The sequence below is a fragment of the Bos indicus x Bos taurus genome, chromosome 24 (genome assembly GCF_003369695.1).
Source record: "Bos indicus x Bos taurus breed Angus x Brahman F1 hybrid chromosome 24, Bos_hybrid_MaternalHap_v2.0, whole genome shotgun sequence".
Taxonomy (NCBI): Eukaryota; Metazoa; Chordata; class Mammalia; order Artiodactyla; family Bovidae; genus Bos; species Bos indicus x Bos taurus.
The window spans coordinates 53,065,894-53,086,671 of NC_040099.1; the positions used below are offsets into that span (position 1 = coordinate 53,065,894).

At 40.7% G+C, this 20,778-nt stretch overlaps 1 protein-coding gene across 3 annotated transcripts in view; it reads left to right on the forward strand.

The window, feature by feature from the left end:
* DCC (DCC netrin 1 receptor) overlaps positions 1 to 20,778 on the forward strand; it is a 1,303,205-nt gene that overhangs the window by 1,191,983 nt on the left and 90,444 nt on the right. For all 3 annotated transcript variants that reach the window (XM_027525589.1, XM_027525591.1, XM_027525590.1), the window contains exons 24-25: positions 8,708 to 8,934; positions 19,618 to 19,734. In XM_027525589.1, the coding sequence (XP_027381390.1) occupies positions 8,708 to 8,934; positions 19,618 to 19,734 (344 nt within the window). The remainder of the gene's footprint in view (positions 1 to 8,707; positions 8,935 to 19,617; positions 19,735 to 20,778) is intronic.

The window sequence follows — 20,778 nt, forward strand, 5'->3', positions numbered from 1 at the left end:
TTATTTTTAATATAAATTTATTTATTTTAATCAGAGGCTAATTACTTTACAATATTGTATGGGTTTTGCTATACATCAACATGAATCTACCATGGGTGTACACATGTTACCCATCCTGAACCTCCTCCCACCTCCCTCCCTGTACCATCCCTCTGGGTCATCCCAGTGCACCGGCCCCAAGCATCCTGCATCATGCATTGAACCTGGACGGGTGATTTGTTTCATATATATTATACATGTTTCAATGCCATTCTCCCAAATCATCCCACCCTCTCCCTCTCCCACAGTGTCCAAAAGACTGTTCTATACATCTGTGTCTCTTTTGCTGTCTCACATACAGGATTATCATTACCATCTTTCTAAATTCCATTTATATGCATTAGTATACTGTATTGGTGTTTTTCTTTCTGGCTTACGTCACTCTGTATAATAGGCTCCAGTTTCATTCACCTCATTAGAACTGATTCAAATGTATTCTTTTTAATGGCTGAGTAATACTCCATTGTGTATATGTACCACAGCTTTCTTATCCATTCATCTGCTGATGGACATCTAGGTTGCTTCCATGTCCGGGCTATTATAAACAGTGCTGCGATGAACATTGGGGTACACGTGTCTCTTTCAATTCTGGTTTCCTCAGTATGTATGCCCAGCAGTGGGATTGCTGGTTCATAAGGCAGTTCTATTTCCAGTTTTTTAAGGAATCTCCACACTGTTCTCCATAGTGGCTGTACTAGTTTGCATTCCCACCAACAGTGTAAGAGGGTTCCCTTTTCTCCACACCCTCTCCAGCATTTATTGCTTGTAGACTTTTGGATCGCAGCCATTCTGACTGGTGTGAAATGGTACCTCATAGTGGTTTTGATTTGCATTTCTCTGATAATGAGTGATGTTGAGCATCTTTTCATGTGTTTGTTAGCCATCTGTATGTCTTCTTTGGAGAAATGTCTATTTAGTTCCTTGGCCCATTTTTTGATTGGGTCATTTATTTTTCTGTAATTGATCTGTAGGAGTTGCTTATATATTTTTTAGATTAGTTGTTTGTCAGTTACTTCATTTGCTATTATCTTCTCCCATTCTGAAGGCTGTCTTTTCACCTTACTTAGAGTTTCCTTTGTGGTGCAGAAGCTTTTAATTTTAATTAGGTCCCATTTGTTTATTTTTGCTTTTATTTCCAATATTCTGGGAGGTGGGTCATAGAGGATCCTGCTGTGATTTATGTCAGAGAGTGTTTTGCCTATGTTCTCCTCTAGGAGTTTTATAGTTTCTGGTCTTACGTTTAGATCTTTAATCCATTTTGAGTTTACTTTTGTGTATGGTGTTAGAAAATGTTCTAGTTTCATTCTTTTACAAGTGGTTGACCAGTTTTCCCAGCACCACTTATTAAAGAGATTGTCTTTTCTCTGTTGTATATTCTTGCCTCCTTTGTCAAAGATAAGGTGTCCATATGTGCATGGATTTATCTCTGGGCTTTCTATTTTGTTCCATTGATCTATATTTCTGTCTTTGTTCCAGTACCATACTCTCTTGATGACTGTGGCTTTGTAGTAGAGCCTGAAGTCAGGCAGGTTGATTCCTCCAGTTCCATTCTTCTTTCTCAAAATTGCTTTGGCTATTCGAGGTTTTTTGTATTTTCATACAAATTGTGAAATTATTTGTTCTAGCTTTGTGAAAAATACCATTGGTAGCTTGATAGAGATTGTATTGAATCTATAGATTGCTTTGGGTATTATACTCATTTTCACTATATTGATTCTTCCAATCCATGAATATGGTATATTTCTCCATCTATTAGTGTCCTCTTTGATTTTTTTCACCAGTGTTTTATAGTTTTCTATATATAGGTCTTTAGTTTCTTTAGGTAGATATATTCCTAAGTATTTTATTCTTTTCGTTGCAATGGTGAATGGAATTGTTTCCTTAATTTCTCTTTCTGTTTTCTCATTGTTAGTGTATAGGAATGCAAGGGATCTCTGTGTGTTGATTTTATATCCTGCAACTTTACTATGTTCATTGATTAGTTCTAGTAATTTTCTGGTGGAGTCTTTAGGGTTTTCTATGAGGAGGATCATGTCGTCTGCAAACAGAGAGAGTTTTACTTCTTCTTTTCCAATTTGGATTCCTTTTATTTCTTTTTCTGCTCTGATTGCTGTGGCCAAAACTTCCAAAACTATGTTGAATAGTAGTGGTGAAAGTGAGCACCCTTGTCTTGTTCCTGACTTTAGGGGAAGTGCTTTCAATTTTTCACCATTGAGGATAATGCTTGCTGTGGGTTCATCATATATAGCTTTTATTATGTTGAGGTATGTTCCTTCTATTCCTGCTTTCTGGAGAGTTTTTATCATAAATGGATGTTGAATTTTGTCAAAGGCTTTCTCTGCATCTATTGAGATAATCATATGGCTTTTATTTTTCAATTTGTTAATGTGGTGTATTACATTGATTGATTTGTGGATATTGAAGAATCCTTGCATCCCTGGGATAAAGCCCATTTGGTCATGGTGTATGATCTTTTTAATGTGTCATTGGATTCAGATTGCTAGAGTTCTGTTAAGGGTTTTTGCATCTATGTTCATCAGTGATATTGGCCTGCAGTTTTCTTTTTTGTGGCATCTTTGTAAGGTTTTGGTATTAGGGTGATGGTGGCCTCATAGAATGAGTTTGGAAGTTTACCTTCCTCTGCAATTTTCTGAAAGAGTTTGAGTAGGATAGGTGTTAGCTCTTCTCTAAATTTTTGATAGAATTCAGCTGTGAAGCCATCTGGACCTGGGCTTTTGTTTGCTGGAAGATTTCTTATTACAGTTTCAATTTCTGTGCTTGTGATAAGTCTGTTAAGATTTTCTATTTCTTCCTGGTTCAGTTTTGGAAAGTTGTACTTTTCTAAGAATTTGTCCATTTCTTCCACGTTGTCCATTTTATTGGCATATAATTGCTGATAGTAGTCTCTTATGATCCTTTGTATTTCTGTGTTGTCTGTTGTGATCTCTCCATTTTCACTCCCACTATCTCTTTGATCTTCACATTTCTAGTCCTTAGTACATTTCTTGGCACATTTACCATCCACAAATGTTCACTGAATAAACAAAGGGATACATGTTGTGAAACAATGGATGATGTTGGAGAAGGGAAGTAAAGAGAGTTTTTGCTCATGTATCAGTGGAGGAAACCAATTCACACACAGGGAGCATCTGGTCAGCTCAGTTAGACTGACAGTGATCAATGCAAGTTGAGTGGTGTTGAGAAATATGAGGGGGTGTGATTTAGCTATTTTAAGATTATACTGACCTAAATTGGTCAGGAGGGTTTCCTGAAGAAGACAGGCTTGAAGGGATCTTAAGTAGTTTGTAAGTCAATAGGACTGTGAAGGCGTTGTGGGCAGAAGATTGGATGGATGGATGGATGGATGGATGACTACTAGTTATCTACATAGATAGAGAAATCCATAGATAGGAGAAATAAGTCCTCATCAGAATTTGATCATGCTGTGGAAGCTTTGCCACAGTATGACAAAGAGCAGGTAGAGCCTTGAAGATTCCTTGTTCTGCCTTTATTCAAGAACACATGGATGGGAAGAGACCCTGCAGCTATTTTTGGAAGCCAAGATTACTGGTACCTAGAAAAAAAGGTGTGTGTGTGTTGGGGCAGGAAGGATAGCATAACATATTCTACATCTGGGCTTCCTCAGTGGCTCAGCAGTAAAAGATGCTCCTGCGGTACAGGAGACATGGGTTCAATCCCTGGGTCGGGAAGATCCCCTGGAGGAGGGCATGGTAACCCACTCCAGCATTCTTGCCTGGAGAATGCCATAGCCAGAGGAGCCTTGCGGGCTACCGCACACTGTCACAAAGAGTCAGACATGACTGAAGTGACTGAGCATACACGAGCACGCATGCATTCTGCATCTAATATTAAAACCTAGCTTTGTACTAAACTAAGAAAATCTGATTTTCTTTCACTAAAGACAGTGCTTCTCAGTTTTGGTGCATCAGATTTCCCTCAAGGGCTGTTAAAACACAGCCTGCTGAGTCTCAACACCATTTGCAAGTTTCTGATGGGGCAGGACCTGCGAATGTGCATTTCTGACAACTTCCAAGGTAATGCCAGTTCTGCTGGTCCAAGGACCAGACTTCGGGAACCATTGCACTGGGTTCATCTCCATACAGGATTCCAGTGGTGAGGTAGAGGAACTGGGGACAAAAACAGGCAGCAGTTATTTAGTCAGGGAACCAGCAGATAGACAAAAGGTTCACGTGACAGTTCTTCCTACAGGTTTTAGGACAAACTCCACACAGTTTAGTTATGAGCAGATGCCAGTTTTATTATAGCCCTGCTACATGGACCACTGGGTTACTACCAGCAGGGGAGGGGGGCATCTCCAAGGCCAGAGATTTCTCTCTTGAGAAGAGACATTATAGAAAAACAAAAGAGGTTAGATGGTCTGTCAGAACATATACAAAAAAGAAATAAAGTCTGCTTAGAAATCTTTAGATTGTTGATAACCGTCAGCTGAGTGGATGAGCAGCTACTTGGAAGTGGGCCGTGATCTGATTAAAATCCATCAGAAAAATACTTATGCATTTTATCAGGAACAATAATTTGTTTCCAAGTGGAGGTTATAAGTCATAACATACTAAAAAGGTTCTGCCTTGAACAAATTTAGAACTTTTTTTTAAGTAGGATATGCCTGGAGATGCTTGGTACTGAAGTCATGGGGACTGGTAAATGAATGAATGAATTAGGCATGAATGTAAGCAAGGGAGCCAGAATTCATCATTTCCTTCCAGTTTCATGAATTATTTTACAAACATCTTTACTACAAGCTATTTAAATATTGAGTTATCACGGACATTCTGATGATTTTGTCCTAGGTTTGGAAACTGGTGTGCCTCTGTGAAGTCATATGGGCACCAGGGTTTAACTTATTTAGCATTGTGATATGTTAGAAAGATACTTGGGTGAAATCTCCAAGTTTGAAAATGACATGAGTTTCTTCTAAATGACCAGAGATGGATTACACAAAGAGTTATGTGTGAACTGCAAACTCGTTTCCTGTGGGTCAGTGAAGTGTACGGAAATGAATTCAGGGAATAAATGGTTAGCAAGAGAGTTATTATCTTAAACACAAGAAAATGATCTAGGGGCTATTATAGACCATTGTCTAGAGTCAGTGTGAGGCTGCTGCCAGGAAATCAGCACATTTTAGATACTTGTTGGGAAAATATTAGAGCAGAAAACCCTACACATTTTTTCCCACTAAATAAATATGAAGTCTGGATTTCTTTCTTTATATCCTCATCAGCCTAGTTGAGGAAAGACAAAAAACATTGAGAAATATGAACAAATCATAGAACTAACATGTACTAATGGCCTAATGTGTACAAAGCATCTTATCCAGCAATTGGGGAACCAGAGTTGTTCTCAGTGGCCTGGAATAGGTTACAGAGTCTCCACTGAGAGTAGTTTGTTTGAACCATTTAGCTAACAAGAAAGCAGTTATGCTCGTAAGCCATCCATTTCACGTGAGAAAACTGAGAAAGAGGTACTTCTCTGGGCTTCTGCCAAAGGTTAGCTTTTAACTGTCTGAATTCTGCCTTATGAAGCAATGTTATTATTTTAAGAGAAACAGAAGCTACAAGCAGAGATTTAAAAATTTATAAAACTATAGAGCAGAGGTTGAAAACCATTTCTTAAAAGGGCCCAGGAGTAAATATTTTAGCCTTTGTGGGCCATATGGTATTTGTTGTAACTCTTCAACAATGCAATGTGAATGAATGAGCTTGGCCGGTTTCCAATAAAACTTTATTTACAAAAACAGGCACTGCAGGCTTCTGCTGCCGGCCAGAGAAGATGCTGAGTTCAGTATGGTGGTGGCTGTGTCGCCTCCTGCTGGGGTTGCTGGAGGCCCTGAGCCCCAGCCCTGGGGAGCCCGCCGAGTAGAGCCAAGTGAACGCGGTGCTGCGTGGGCAGAACCTGGTGTTGCTGGGAGCCATTTTCTACCTTCTGCTGGTGACCGTGATCCTTATGGCATTTTGTGTCTACAAATCCATCTGGCACCAGGGATAGATAAACAAAGAAGTCCTTCCATGAGCATTTGGAAACAGAATAAATTGAGCTGCACAGGGGTCAGTGGAGAAGTTGAAGTCAGAACTCTCCTGCTTGGAAATAATCTTTGATCTGGATAGTTGGTAAATTCTGAATGATTTAGGGGAAAAAAAAAAAGTCTAGCTGTTATCTCATCCTAATGCTGGAATGCAAGCATTGGGCCATTGATTCTCCTTGTCATTGTTTCTTTTTTTACTTTCCTGGTAAGGGCTTTCCAGGTTACACTGGTGGTAAAGAACCTGCCTGCCAATGCAGGAGACATAAGAGACGTGGGTTCAATCCCTGGGTCAGGAAGATCCTCTGCAGGAGATCATGGCAACCCACTCCAATATTCTTTCCTGGAGAATCCCATGGAGTCTGGCGGGCTAGGACATAGGGTCACAAAGAGTCGGACATGACTGAAGCAACTTAGCACATACTTGTTTAAAGTAAGACCTGAAGCTCCAGTGTTCAATGTGAAGATGGAGTGCTTAAGAGAAAGAAAATATCACTTTGTGAGTGATGTAAAAACCACACTGTAAAGGACTAATCATTAATGTTTGAAAATATTAAGAAGGGAAAGACCTAATACCCTCATTCCCTACTTTACAACCAACTGGTCACAGTGGGTTAAGAATCACAGGTGTTTGTAGTTATCCTGAGTTGGCCAAAATGCTCCATTTGCAAAGCAGCATCAGCTGTGGCTAAGGTAGGCTGCCACTCCTCTCGCCGCATGGAGCTCTGCACTCAAGACGCCCTCTCTGAAGTTGAGATCACACAGGTAGGCCTCTGGCCAGGGGCACTCTTGGGCTGGGAGGCTCCCTGGGGGAGAAGGGGACTGGAAGTGTTAGACTAGAAGTGTTAGCAGTTGGCCTGTCTGAAAAAGAACATGTCCCATTTGAACACGTTCATCTCCTTGCCCTACACCAAAATCTTCCCAGCCCATAGCCTGGAAGCCAGAGCAGTTTCTATGATTTGGAAAAAGAGTCTCCCCAGGAGCTCTTTTCAGCCCTTGGTGGGGAGGGCACAACAGAAGTGCGTATTCCACATAGGAGGCAGAGTGGTGGTGTGTGTGTGTACACAAACTTAATTCCAGCTTTGAAAATGCTGCTTTTCTTTGCACTGTTGGTGCACTGGAGTTTTCCTCCACAGAAATGATACTTTTGTACTTACAGTATTTTTTATATTTTAAAGGTGCTAGGTTTAACTTTGTTAAAAAATTAAAATGCTTACCTTGTTTGTGCTCCCTTTAAGCACAGCACTGTTTTTTATTTTTTTGTTTTTTTTAAACAACCTGCCCTTAATGTGAAATAACTGATGTGGGATACTGTAACTATTTGCCTAAGGATTTTGTTTGTAACTATTATAGAGCCACCAAATCATTCATTGTTTTGTGCTTTTGAGCAAGATGCCAATTAAGACAAAAGTAAAATCTTAAAAAAAAAAGAAAAAGAAAAAACTACAAGAAAAAACACACAAAAGTAAACAGTGGAGGATGTGGCCTTCAGGTCATAATTTACTGACCCCCTGCTCTGCTGCTGCTGCTAAGTCGCTTCAGTTGTGTCTGACTCCATGCGACCCCTAGACGCCAGCCCACCAGGCTCCCCCGTCCCTGGGATTCTCCAGGCAAGAATACTGGAGTGGGTTGCCATTTCATTCTCCAATGCATGAAAGTGAAAAGTGAAAGTGAAGTCGCTTAGTCCTGTCCAACTCTTAACTACCCCATGGACTGCAGCCCACCAGGCTCCTCCGCCCATGGGATATTTCCAGGCAAGAGTACTGGAGTGGGGTGCCATTGCCTTCTCCGGACCCCCTGCTCTAGAGATTGGCTAACATAAGCATCGGGCTCTTGACTCAGTCTGCAGGGAACATTGCAATCTCAATGGCCCCAAGAGGAGACTGCTGCTGAAAAACAAATTAAGGATTGCTAAATGCTTACTGAATAAAATAAGAGATGTTTACAGCACACTTCCAAATGGCTTCTTCTTTTGTCAAAGGATCGGTCTTAAAAAAAAAAAAAAGATGAGTCTTATTGTGTTCGAATCCAGACACTTAGTGACTCCAAGAAGAAAGCATTTTATTCTCCCGAGAATGTGTTTCTGCAGCCTTTTTGCCTTCAAAGGGCCACCTCCCCAGTTGCACAGGAAATTGGACAGCTGAGGTACACACTTTCTTCTAAGCCCCAATCCTGGCTGTTGGCACAAATCCTGGCCTTTTCATTTCCATTTGCCCTTTGGAAGCAACGCTGTCATTTATCTGCTAGACAGATGTTGCCGTGGGGTACCTTATGCCCGGCTCCAAAGAACGGCATATGGCTCCGTCTAACCCACCGTCACCTCGCGCTGAAGCCCGCAGCGGGGATGCTGGCGTGAAGCGCTCCCTGGCAGGCCGCCGGGCCCCGGGGAGGCCGCGCCACGTCTCCGGAAGGCGGCGAAGCTCCAGGGAAGGAGAGGAAAGGCAGCCAGGCCGAGGCTGCCAGCGCCTGGATTTCACGGGGTTCCTCCTGGGAGCGCTTTTGTCTCCTCTCTCTCGCTTCTAACTTGAATTGACTAAGAAACAAAAAAGAGAGAGAGGAAAAGCCATCGAATAAAGGTACTCACATCTGCCTCCTGATTTTGTTCCATAGGAAACGGGCCACCCACAGCGTTGGCAAAAGAAAGGGCAGCCAGAAGGACCTCCGGCCCCCGGACCTGTGGATCCATCATGAAGAAATGGAGATGAAAAATATCGAGAAGCCACCAGGCACCGACCCGACGGCGAGAGACTCCCCCATCCAGAGCTGCCAAGACCTCACGCCCGTCAGCCACAGCCAGTCAGAGACGCAGCTGGGGAGCAAAAGCACCTCCCATTCAGGTAACTGACCTCACTGGCGTCAGGAAAAACATCCCACGCTGACCCCTGCCCAGAGGAGCTCTTGATGCCCTCTTTGTGTGTGCGAGCCTGTGGTGAAATCATGGCTTTTATTTATTGATACTTGGTAACTTACATATGTATGTTATATATAACACGATTTTTTATATCCACACAGTATATTTGAAGGGCTTCCCCAGTGGCTCAGCAGTAAAGAATCTGTCTGCCAGTATAGAAGCCACATGCCGTTCAATCCCTGAGTCAGGAAGGTCCCCTGCAGGAGGGCATGGCAACCCACTCCAGTCTTCTTGCCTGGAGAACCCCATGGACAGAGGAGCCTGGAGGGCTACAGTCCATGGAGTCGCAAAGAGTCGGACATGACTGAAGCAACTTAGCATGCACACACGCATTATATTTAAAACATAATAAAGGAATTATGGGGCTTCCCAGGTGGCTCAGATGGTAAAGAATCTGCCTGCAATGCGGGAGACCTGGGTTTGATCCCTTGGTCGGAAAGATACCCTGGAGGAGGTCATGGCAACCCACTCCAGTATTCTTGCCCAGAGAATCCCATAGACAGAGGAGCCTGGAAGGCTACAGTCCATGGAGTCTCAAAAGAAGTCGGACATGACTGAGCGACTAGGCACACATAGGAATAATTATCACCACAACTGGACACATTAAATGGTCATCTTTACAGAAATATATTCTGCAAATTGTACATATCCTAGAGAATGGTACAATAAAAAAGCAACAACAGTGAAACAAAATATAAGTAAAATTAGCAGGTTATTGATAAATACCTCTTAGCTCAAGGAATTTTTCCAAGTTAATCTGAAGTACAGATTACTTCTTAATTACTTACTTAATTACTTCTTAATTAAATAAATAATTAATTAAATTAATTAATCTGAAGTAATTAATTAAATTACTAAGTAATACCATCCCAAATGGGAGAAGGCAATGGCAACCCACTCCAGTACTCTTGCCTAGAAAATCCCTCCCTGGAGGAGCCTGGTAGGCTGCAGTCCATGGGGTCACGAAGAGTTGGACACAACTGAGCGACTGCACTTTCATTTTACACTTTCATGCATTGGAGAAGGAAATGCCAACCCACTCCACTGTTTTTGCCCGGAGAATCCCAGGGACGGCGGAGCCTGGTGGGCTGCTGTCTATGGGGTTGCACAGAGTCAGACACAACTGAAGCGACTTAGCAGCAGCAGCAGCACCATCACAAATTGTCTCCCACTTTTGTGGATGTATATACTTGCCAGTCATTCTCGGGTCATTTACCAATAGTTAAAGAAGAGATGGCAAGAATACACAGAAGACCTGTACAAAAAAGATCTTCATGACCCAGATAATCACGATGGTGTGATCACTGACCTAGAGCCAGACATCCTGGAATGTGAAGTCAAGTGGGCCTTAGCAAGTATCACTACGAACAAAGCTAGTGGAGGTGATGGAATTCCAGTTGAGCTATTCCAAATCCTGAAAGATGATGCTGTGAAAGTGCTGCACTCAATATGCCAGCAAATTTGGAAAACTCAGCAGTGGCCACAGGACTGGAAAGGTCAGTTTTCATTCCAATCCCAAAGAAAGGCAATGCCAAAGAATGCTCAAACTACCGCACAATTGCACTCATCTCACACGCTAGTAAAGTAATGCTCAAAATTCTCCAAGCCAGGCTTCAGCAATATGTGACCCGTGAACTTCCTGATGTTCAAACTGGTTTTAGAAAAGGCAGAGGAACCAGAGATCAAATTGCCAACATCCACTGGATCATGGAACAAGCAAGAGAGTTCCAGAAAACATCTATTTCTGCTTTATTGACTATGCCAAAGCCTTTGACTGTGTGGATCACAATAAACTGTGGAAAATTCTGAAAGAGATGGGAATACCAGACCACCTGATCTTCCTCTTGAGAAATTTGTATGCAGGTCAGGAAGCAACAGTTAGAACTGGACATGGAACAACAGACTGGTTCCAAATAGGAAAAGGAGTTCGTCACGACTATACTTTCACCCTGCTTATTTAACTTCTAGAAGAGTACATCATGAGAAACGCTGGACTAGAAGAAGCACAAGCTGGAATCAAGATTGCCGGGAGAAATATCAATAACCTCAGATATGCAGATGACACCACCCTTATGGCAGAAAGTGAAGAGGAACTCAAAAGCCTCTTGATGAAAGTGAAAGAGGAGAGTGAAAAAGTTGGCTTAAAGCTCAACATTCAGAAAACAAAGATCATGGCATCTGGTCCCATCACTTCATGGGAAATAGATGGGGAAACAGTGGAAACAGTGTCAGACTTTATTTTGGGGGGCTCCAAAATCACTGCAGATGGTGACTGCAGCCATGAAATTAAAAGATGCTTACTCCTTGGAAGGAAAGTTATGACCAACCTAGATAGCATATTCAAAAGCAGAGACATTACTTTGCCAACAAAGGTTCGTCTAGTCAAGGCTAGGGTTTTTCCTGTGGTCATGTATGGATGTGAGAGTTGGACTGTGAAGAAGGCTGAACGCTGAAGAATTGATGCTTTTGAACTGTGGTGTTGGAGAAGACTCTTGAGAGTCCCTTGGACTGCAAGGAGATCCAACCCGTCTATTGTGAAGGAGATCAGCCCTGGGATTTCTTTGGAAGGAATGATGCTAAAGCTGAAACTCCAGTACTTTGGCTACCTCATGCGAAGAGTTGACTCATTGGAAAATACTCTGATGCTGGGAGAGATTGGGGGCAGGAGGAGAAGGGGACGACAGAGGATGAGATGGCTGGATGGCATCACCGACTCGATGGACATGAGTTTGACTGAACTCCGGGAGATGGTGATAGACAGGGAGGCCTGGTGTGCTGCAATTCATGTGGTCGCAAAGAGTCGGACACGACTGAGCAACTGAACTGAACTGAACTGAAAGTAATCTGATGTAAATTTGGTTAATTAACTGGGTTTACTTTCTATTCTATGGTCTCGTCAACTGCCTTATATAATTGTGATGCTTCTTGAAACTTCTAAGAGACAGGAGGCAATCCAGTTAGGACATATCGAAATGTGGAGGCTAAATGAACCAATTGGATTTTGTTACATCTTGAACAGAAGTTTTGTCAAGGCAAAATTTGAAGCCATTTGTACGTATTTTACTTCCCTGTGTCTTTGAAAAGTTGATTTAAAATTTTCTGTCAATCCCTTGCTTTAAAAAAAGTCACTTCAGGGACACTTGAAGTATGAAAACATCAACTATTCTGTTACTTTGCCTTGATTACCATGGAGATCGACTGTCATCCCCACACAATCACATTATGTGATCACTCAGTTCAGTTCAGTCGCTCAGTCATGCCTGACTCTGTGACCCCATGGACTGCAGCACGCCAGGCTTCCCTGTCCATCACCAACTCCCAGAGCTTGCTCAAACTCACTAGCCTAGTCAAATGGAGTCTCCCTGAAGGCTCTGTTGGTGTACAAAGTGATCTAAAGAAAAAAAAAAAAAAAAGCCTGCTGTTTAATGATTTGGTGGAGAACAATCCATGTCCAGGAATAACTGAGAAATAAACAGAAAATGGTTGATAGGATGTTTCACTTTCTGTGGGCTCTTATAGTTTCAAAATGCTTATGGGAAGTTGCATAATCAACCCAATACTCTCATCAAGAAATTGCTTGGTCAATTCATTGGGTAGATTCAGAATCAGTAGCTGGTTTTATTTTGGTTTGGTTTTTTTGAGTAGGAAATTAGAAGTGTATTATACCACTGCCAAATATACTAATAATCCAAATAGACTTTGGAAAACACAACTGTATGAGTAATCCTTATGAATCAGTTGTCTATGGAAATAATTAGATTCAGTAAAAAAAATGCTCAATCATTTATTCATTTATCTGGATTATTTTTATCCAGACAATTTAGCTTTTTTTTTTTCTTTTTAACAAATTTTATTGGAGTATAGTTGCTCTGCAATGTTGTTATTTTCCATTGTATAGCCAAGTGAATCAACTATCTGTATACACATATCTCCTTCCTTTTGGACTTCCTTCCCATTTAGGTCACATTGAGCACTGAATAGAGTTCCCTATGCTATACAGTAGGTTCTTGTTAGTTGTCTATTTTATACATTGTATCAACAGTGTGTGTATATATATATACATATACATGTACATCAACCCCAGTCTCCCAATACATCCCATACCCCCGCTTTCTCCTTGGTAGCCATATGTTTGTTTTCTATGTCCGTGTCTCTGTTTCTACTTTGTAAATAACATTATCTATACCAAAGTTTTCAAATTCCACATACATGCATTAATCTGCCATATTGTTTTTCTCTTTCTGACATAACCTCACTCTATATGCCATTCTTTAGGTCCATCCACATCTCTACAAATGACCCAATTTTGTTCCTTTTTATGGCTGAGTCATACTCCATTTTATATATGTGCTACATTCTCTTTATCCTGGACATTTAGGCTGTTTCCATATCCTGGCTATTGTAAGGTTCAGTCCCTGCATCTTGAAGATCCCCTGGAGAGGAAGTGGCAATCCACTCCAGTATTCTTGCCTGAGAAATCCATGGACAGAGAAGCCTAGGGGGCTCCAGTCCATGGGGTCGCAAAGAGTCGGACGGGACTTGGTGACTGAACACACATGCATACAGGGAACCTCCATCCTGTTCTCCATAGTAGCTGTATCAGTCTACATTCCCACCAACAGTACAAGAGGGTCCCCTTTCCTTCACACTCTCTCCAACATTTATTGTGTGTAGATTTTGTGGTGGTCATTTTAACCAGTGTGAGGTGATATCTCCCCCACCCCGCCCCCCTTGTAGTTTTGGTTTTTCATTTCTCTAAGAATTAATGGTGTTGAGCATCTTTTCATATGTTTGTTGGCCATCTGTATGTCTTCTTTGGAGAAATGTCTATTTAGGTCTAAAAAGGTCTCCCACCCATTTTTTTGATTGGGTTGTTTGTTTTTTGGAGCTGCATGAATTATTTCTATATTTTAGAGATTAATCCTTTGTCAGTTGCTATATTTGCAAATATTTTCTCCCATTCTGAGGGTTGTCTTTTCATCTTACTTATGGTTTCCTTTGCTGCACAAAAGCTTTTAAGTTTAGTTAGGTCCCATTTGTTTATTTTTGTTTTTATTCTAATTACTCTTGGAGGTGGGTCAAAAAGGACTTTGCTGTGATTTATGTCAGAGTCTTCTGCCTATGCTTTCCTCCAGGAGTTTTCTAGTATCTGGCCTTACATTTAGGTCTTTAATCCATTTTGAGTTAATTTTTGTGTTTGGTGTTAGGGAGTGTTCTAATTGCATTCCTTTACATGTTGCTGTCCAGTTTTCCCAGCACCAATTATCTAAGAGGCTGTCTTTGCTCCACTGTATATTCTGGCTTCCTTTGTCATAGATTAGCTGACCATAGCTGTGTGGGTTTATCTCTGGGCACTCTATCTTATCCCATTGATCTGTATTTCTACTTTTGTGCCAGTATCATACTGTCTGAATTGCTGTTTTAAACCAAATTAAAATATTCTAACTGATTGAAAGTGTAGCTGGTTGGTGAGGCTTTCTCACAGTGTCATTCAAACAAAGATTCTAATTGCTGATTTTTTTTTTTTATCATAAGTATTCTTTTTCTAGACCTTAAGTGATATCTCAAGCAGAGTCCTTAACTTTTCTGTCACTTTCTATCATTAAACCATGGTCCAGTTCCATTAGAAACTAAAATCTGAAATTTAATTTAAAGATTCTTTTTCTCCTATGGTCAGACTTTTGGCTCTGAGGACTAGGGGGGTTACAATTTGTTTCCTGAATCCTCCAGCACCTTGGAATAAATGGAGCAGTGGGGGTGGGACAGAAGCAGGGAGCTTACTCCATTTCAGAAACACCTTTAGCCATTCTTCTTACCTCCCTGCTCTTCCTGGTTTTTGTGGGGGTACAGCGATTGGAGATAAAGAAAAGATGAAAGGAGAAAGTCAAGGTGGGAGGGAAGAGAGCACAATTTGAAGCTCTTCACTGATTTTCTGGGCACATGGGCTGACCTCAGGTGGCACCCAGATTCTCAGCCTCTTATAAAACACAATATGAATTATTTACGGGAGCCTGTGGGATGCTTCTCTGGCCAATTCCATGATCTGAGATACCTCGTCAGGACTTAACCCTCCCCCCCCCCCCCCCCCGCGAAACAGATGTACCTGTCCACCTCACTGGTCTTCTGGAGGGTCAGCTACTTTCAAGCCTAACTTTCCAGCTGCCCATGTGACCCACAGGAAGCTCCTCTGTCTTTGACAAGCCAAATGATGAGAACGCTCATAATCCACACTGGCTCATCTCTCAGACATGCTTTGTTCAGTTATCTCTTGTCTGTTTGAATAGACATAGGGTAGACCAGCAAGCCTGCTGCCTCAATAAGCTTCTACCTAGGGAATAAATGAAAGGCAGATCTCTTTTGCAGGAACCTCAAGAGTCTGTAGATGTCTTTTATTATAGCTTCATTTTATCTTAGCCATCAGGAGAGGAAGAGCACCTCTGTCTCTCACTGGAGAGAATAAAATTGTCTCTCAGGCCTTAGAAGGTTTTGCTAATGATTTCTAGGATACCTCCTTCTTGATTTTCCTTCTCATTATATATATATATATATATGCTCCAGTGACATTTCAGATCAGTGAGACAGATTTTGATGTCTCTTACCAAGTCTTGGGAAATGTTTAACTCCAAATGATAGCCATTTTATTCAGAGTGAGAAGATGCTTGTGCCCGTTTGTCTTTAATTTGAGGACCTTCTTGCCAACTCTGTAGTGATAGGGAAAGCAGTACTTGAGATCCTGTTAGTTAAACTTGACAATACATGAAGTGTTCTTGATGATGTCCTGGTTAAAAGGACAAAACTATGATTGGAAGAATTAATATCATCAAAATGCCCAAATCACCCAAAGCAATCTATAGATTTAATGCAATCCCTGTCAAAATATCCATGACATTTTCATAGAATAGAACAAATATTCCAAAAATTATATGGAACCACAAAAGACCTTGAACTGTTAAAACAATCTTGAAAAATAGAACAGAGTTGAAGGTATCAGACTCTCTGACTTCAGACTATACTACAAAACTACAGCAATCAATACAGCATGGTACTGGCCCCAAAACAGACAAATAGATCAGTGGACCAGAATAAATAACCCAAAAATAAACCCACACCTAACCACAGATATGCAGATGACACCACCCTTATGGCAGGAAGTGAAGAGGAACTAAAAAGCCTCTTGATGAAAGTGAAAGTGGAGAGTGAAAAAGTTGGCTTAAAGCTCAACATTCAGAAAATATTTAGAAGATCATGGCATCTGGTCCCATCACTTCATGGGAAATAGATGGGGAAACAGTGGAAACAGTGTCAGACTATTTTTTGGGGCTCCAAAATCACTGCAGATGGTGACTGCAGCCATGAAATTAAAAGACGCTTACTCCTTGGAAGGAAAGTTATGACCAACCTAGATAGCATATTCAAAAGCAGAGACATTACTTTGCCAACAAAGGTTCGTCTAGTCAAGGCTATGGTTTTCCAGTGGTCATGTATGGATGTGAGAGTTGGACTGTGAAGAAGGCTGAGTGCCGAAGAATTGATGCTTTTCAACTGTGGTTGGAGAAGACTCTTGAGAGTCCCTTGGACTGCAAGGAGATCCAACCAGTCCATTCTGAAGGAGATCAGCCCTGGGATTTCTTTGGAAGGAATGATGCTAAAGCTGAAACTCCAGTACTTTGGCCACCTCATGTGAAGAGTTGACTCATTGGAAAAGACTCTGATGCTGGGAGGGATTGGGGGCAGGAGGAGAAGGGGACGACAGAGGATGAGATGGCTGGATGGCATCACTGACTCGATGGACGTGAGTCTGAGTGAACTCCAGGAGTTGGTGATGGACAGGGAAGCATGGCATGCTGCGATTCATGGGGTCGCAAAGAGTCAGACACGACTGAGTATCTGAACTGAACTGAACTGATGGTCAGTTATACTATGACAAAGGAAGCAAGAATATACAAAGAAGAAGAGACAGTCTCTTCAATAAGTGGTCCTGGAATAACTTTACAGTTCCATGTAAAGTAATGATATTATAACATTTCCTCACACTGTATACAAAAATACAATGGATTAAAGACAGAATAAGATCTGAAAGTATATAACTCCTGGAAGAGAACATAGTCAGAACACTCTTTGACATAGATCACAGCAATAATTTTTGGACTTGTCCTCTAAGGTAGGTCTTCCCAGGTGGGTCTCAGGAGCCTGGCAATGCAGTAAATGTAAGAGATGTGGGTTCAATCTCTGGGTCAGGAAAATCCCCTGGAAGAAGCATAGCAACCCACTCTGGTATTATTGCCTGGAGAATGCCATGACAGAGCAAACTCCAGATTACTGTCCATAGCATCACAAAGAATCAGACACGACTAAAGAGACTTAACACACACACACACACACACTCCTAAGGCAAAAGAAATAAAAGCAAAAATAAACAAATGAGACCTAATTAAACTTAAAACTTTTGCACAGCAAGGGAAACCATTGACAAAATGAAATGGCAACCTACTAAATGAGAGAATATATTTGCAAATGATATTACCAACAAGGGGTCAGTATCCAAAATATATAAACAGCTCTGCTAAGTCTCTTTAGTCATGTCAGACTCTGTGCGACCCCATAGACAGCAGCCCACCAGGCTCCCCTGTCCCTGAGATTCTCCAGGCAAGAACACTGGAGTGGGTTGCCATTTCCTTCTCCAGTGCATGAAGGTGAAAATTGAAAGTGAAGTCGCTCAGTCGTGTCCAACTTCCAGCAACCCATGCAGCCCACCAGGCTCCTCTGTCCATGGAATCCTCCAGGAAAGAGTACTGGAGTGGGGTGCCATCACCTTCTCCATATAAACAGCTCATATAACTCAATATAAAAAAAAAAAGCCAACCCAATTAAAAAATGGGCAGAAGAGCTGAATAGACATTTTTCCAAAGAAGATATACAAATGGCCAATAGGCACATGAAAGATGCTCAACATTTCTAATTAATAGAAAGGCAAATCAAAACCACAATTAGACATCACCTTACACTTGTCAGAATGGGTGTCATCAAAAAGTTTACAAAAAACAAATGTAGGCAAGAATGTGGAGAAAAGGAAATCCTTGTACACTGTGGGTAGGTGTGTAAATTGATTCATCTGCTATGTAAAACAGTATGGAGGTTCCTGAAAAAAGCTAAAAATAGAACTACCATGTGATCCAACAATTCTATGCTTGGGTATTTATCTAAAAGAAACAAAAACACTAATTTGTAAAGATACATGCACCCAGTGTTCATAGCAGGTTTGATCCCTGTTTCAGGACAATTTCCCTGGAGTAGGAAATGGCAGCCCACTCCAGTAATCTTGCCTGGAAAATCCCATGGACAGAGAAGCCTAGTGGGCTGCAATCCATGGGGTCGCAGAGAGTCAGACACAGACTGAGCACACACACACGATGCTCATAGCAGCACTGTTTGCAGTAGCCAGGTTACGGAAGCCAAGCATGTGTCCATCGATAGACAAGTGGATAAAGACGCTATGGTATTCATATACAGGGGAGTATTCCTCAGCCACTAAAAAGAATTACATTCTCTCATTTGTAGCAATGCGGATGGGCCTAGAGAATGTTATGCCTAATGAAATGAATCAAAGACAAATAGTGTATGATACCACTAATTTGCAAAATCGAAAAAAGTAAAATGAACGTATCGAGAAAAACAGAAACAAACTCAGATATAGAAAACAAACTAGTGGTTTTCAGTGGAAAGAGGAAAGGGAAGAGGGGCAAAATAGGGCATGAGGTGAAAACACAGAAATGACTGTATATAAAATAGATAAGTGGCAAGGATATATTGTAGAGCACGGGGTATTATAAACACTATTTTGAATAACTTAATGGAGTATTATCTATAAAATTACTGAACCACAATGCTGTATGCCTAAAACTAATATTGAAAATCAACTATACTTCATTTAAGAAAAAACAGACGAAACTTCATGTCAATGAATCATATTCTTTTAACTGATATATAGTATTCAGAATTTCAGTATTACTTTTCAACATATATTTTTATTCAGTTCTCAAATCTGCATATATCATTTTTATTTTTATGACTCTAACATGACATTTTATGGAAGTATAATAAATTTGTATATAGAGACCTAACCATATTTTTGCAGAATGTAGTTTGTTTCCCGTGTTTTCATAGTAAGATTTAATGTCTTTGGGGCTTAAGTATAAATTGCAAAGATTGTGGTTAATTCATACAGTTGCATATTATGGAGCTGTTAAAAATTACACTGTTGACTTATTTATTGACAGAGAAAGATTTTTCTGTAACTTTTTTAAGACTACAAAACAGTATGTATGGTATAATGCCATTTTTGAAAAATAAGTATATTAGTATATATTCTCTTGCTTTCACACACACATATATATGCATGTGTGGAAATTATAAATAAATAATAATAGTTCTTTTTGGATAATGAGGTTCTGGTAAATTTTATTAACATTTCTACAATGAGAGCATATTGATAAACAAAAAAGTAGATATTATTATTTAAAGCATCAATGAAATGAAAAAGGCATTGGGGTTCCTGGCTAGAAATGAAGTATTGCATCATTAATACTCAAGAGTATTGCTTTCCTTTTAGGTCAAGACACAGAAGAAGCAGGGAGCTCCATGTCCACTCTGGAGAGGTCACTGGCGGCACGCCGAGCCACCCGGGCCAAGCTCATGATTCCTATGGATGCCCAGTCCAGCAATCCTGGTGAGTGACAGTTGGTGCCACAGTGGAGACGGGAACAACATCACGTTAATATGAGGCATGCGTGCTTAGCCGCTCAGTCGTGTTCAACTCTTTGCAACCCTTTTGCCTGTAGCCTGCCAGGCTCCTCTGTCCATGGGATTTTTAAGGCAAGAATACTCCAGTGGGTGGGCATTTTCCTCCTTGATTTGCAGTATTATATTAGTTTCAGTTTGTATATTATATTATACAGTTTTCTTTGTGTATCTTTTCTCTATCAGCTATCAAAACCTGATTAGAGTTTTCTCTGAACTTTCTGGACAAATGGGCATAATGAAGAACAATTAAAATCATATCATTTTTATTTGGAAGTTAGAATTTTCACTCTGTTGTTTGTTGTGCTTGCCTTACACAACCACGTGATTTATCTATGGGCAATCAGTTGATACATATTTAAGAAGTTGTATAGAAAACGAATCGATCTAAAAAGAATGGAAGTTTTGTCATTATTGACCTTATTCTAACAACCACCTTCATAGATTTTAAAAAACTCTTTTAATAAGTCTAATTTTCAGACTTAAATAATCTAGCTCTCTTGAAACAAATATTGAAATAATCACTTCCTACTCCCTTCATGTTGAAGTTTTCTGTCATACTCCCATTTTCACTGAAGATATTAGTATCTGCGAATCACTTCCTTTCCAATTACCTCTGTGATAAATCTTGGTAATTACAGTATCCATGCACATAATCCATCTGATGGTAGTTCCTGATGTTCCCTGCAATATTAGCTCTTTCCCACCTCAATTCATCAGTTCCATGTCACATAGTAAACCAATAACTGTACCTGCTGCAGAATGTCAGTTTCTGTCATCTCTTTTTCTAGCACAGTATTCTTTTTCTCGTTTATTGGCTCCTTGCTAACAAATTTTTAATCCCACTAGGACCTACAGTCTATTAACTCTGCAACCTTCCCATTATCCCTGGTCTTCCTCATGTCTTTTTATTTCCATTAAAACTCAACTTCCAATCCAGCATTAATTACTACCTTCCGTCCCTTCTAAACAG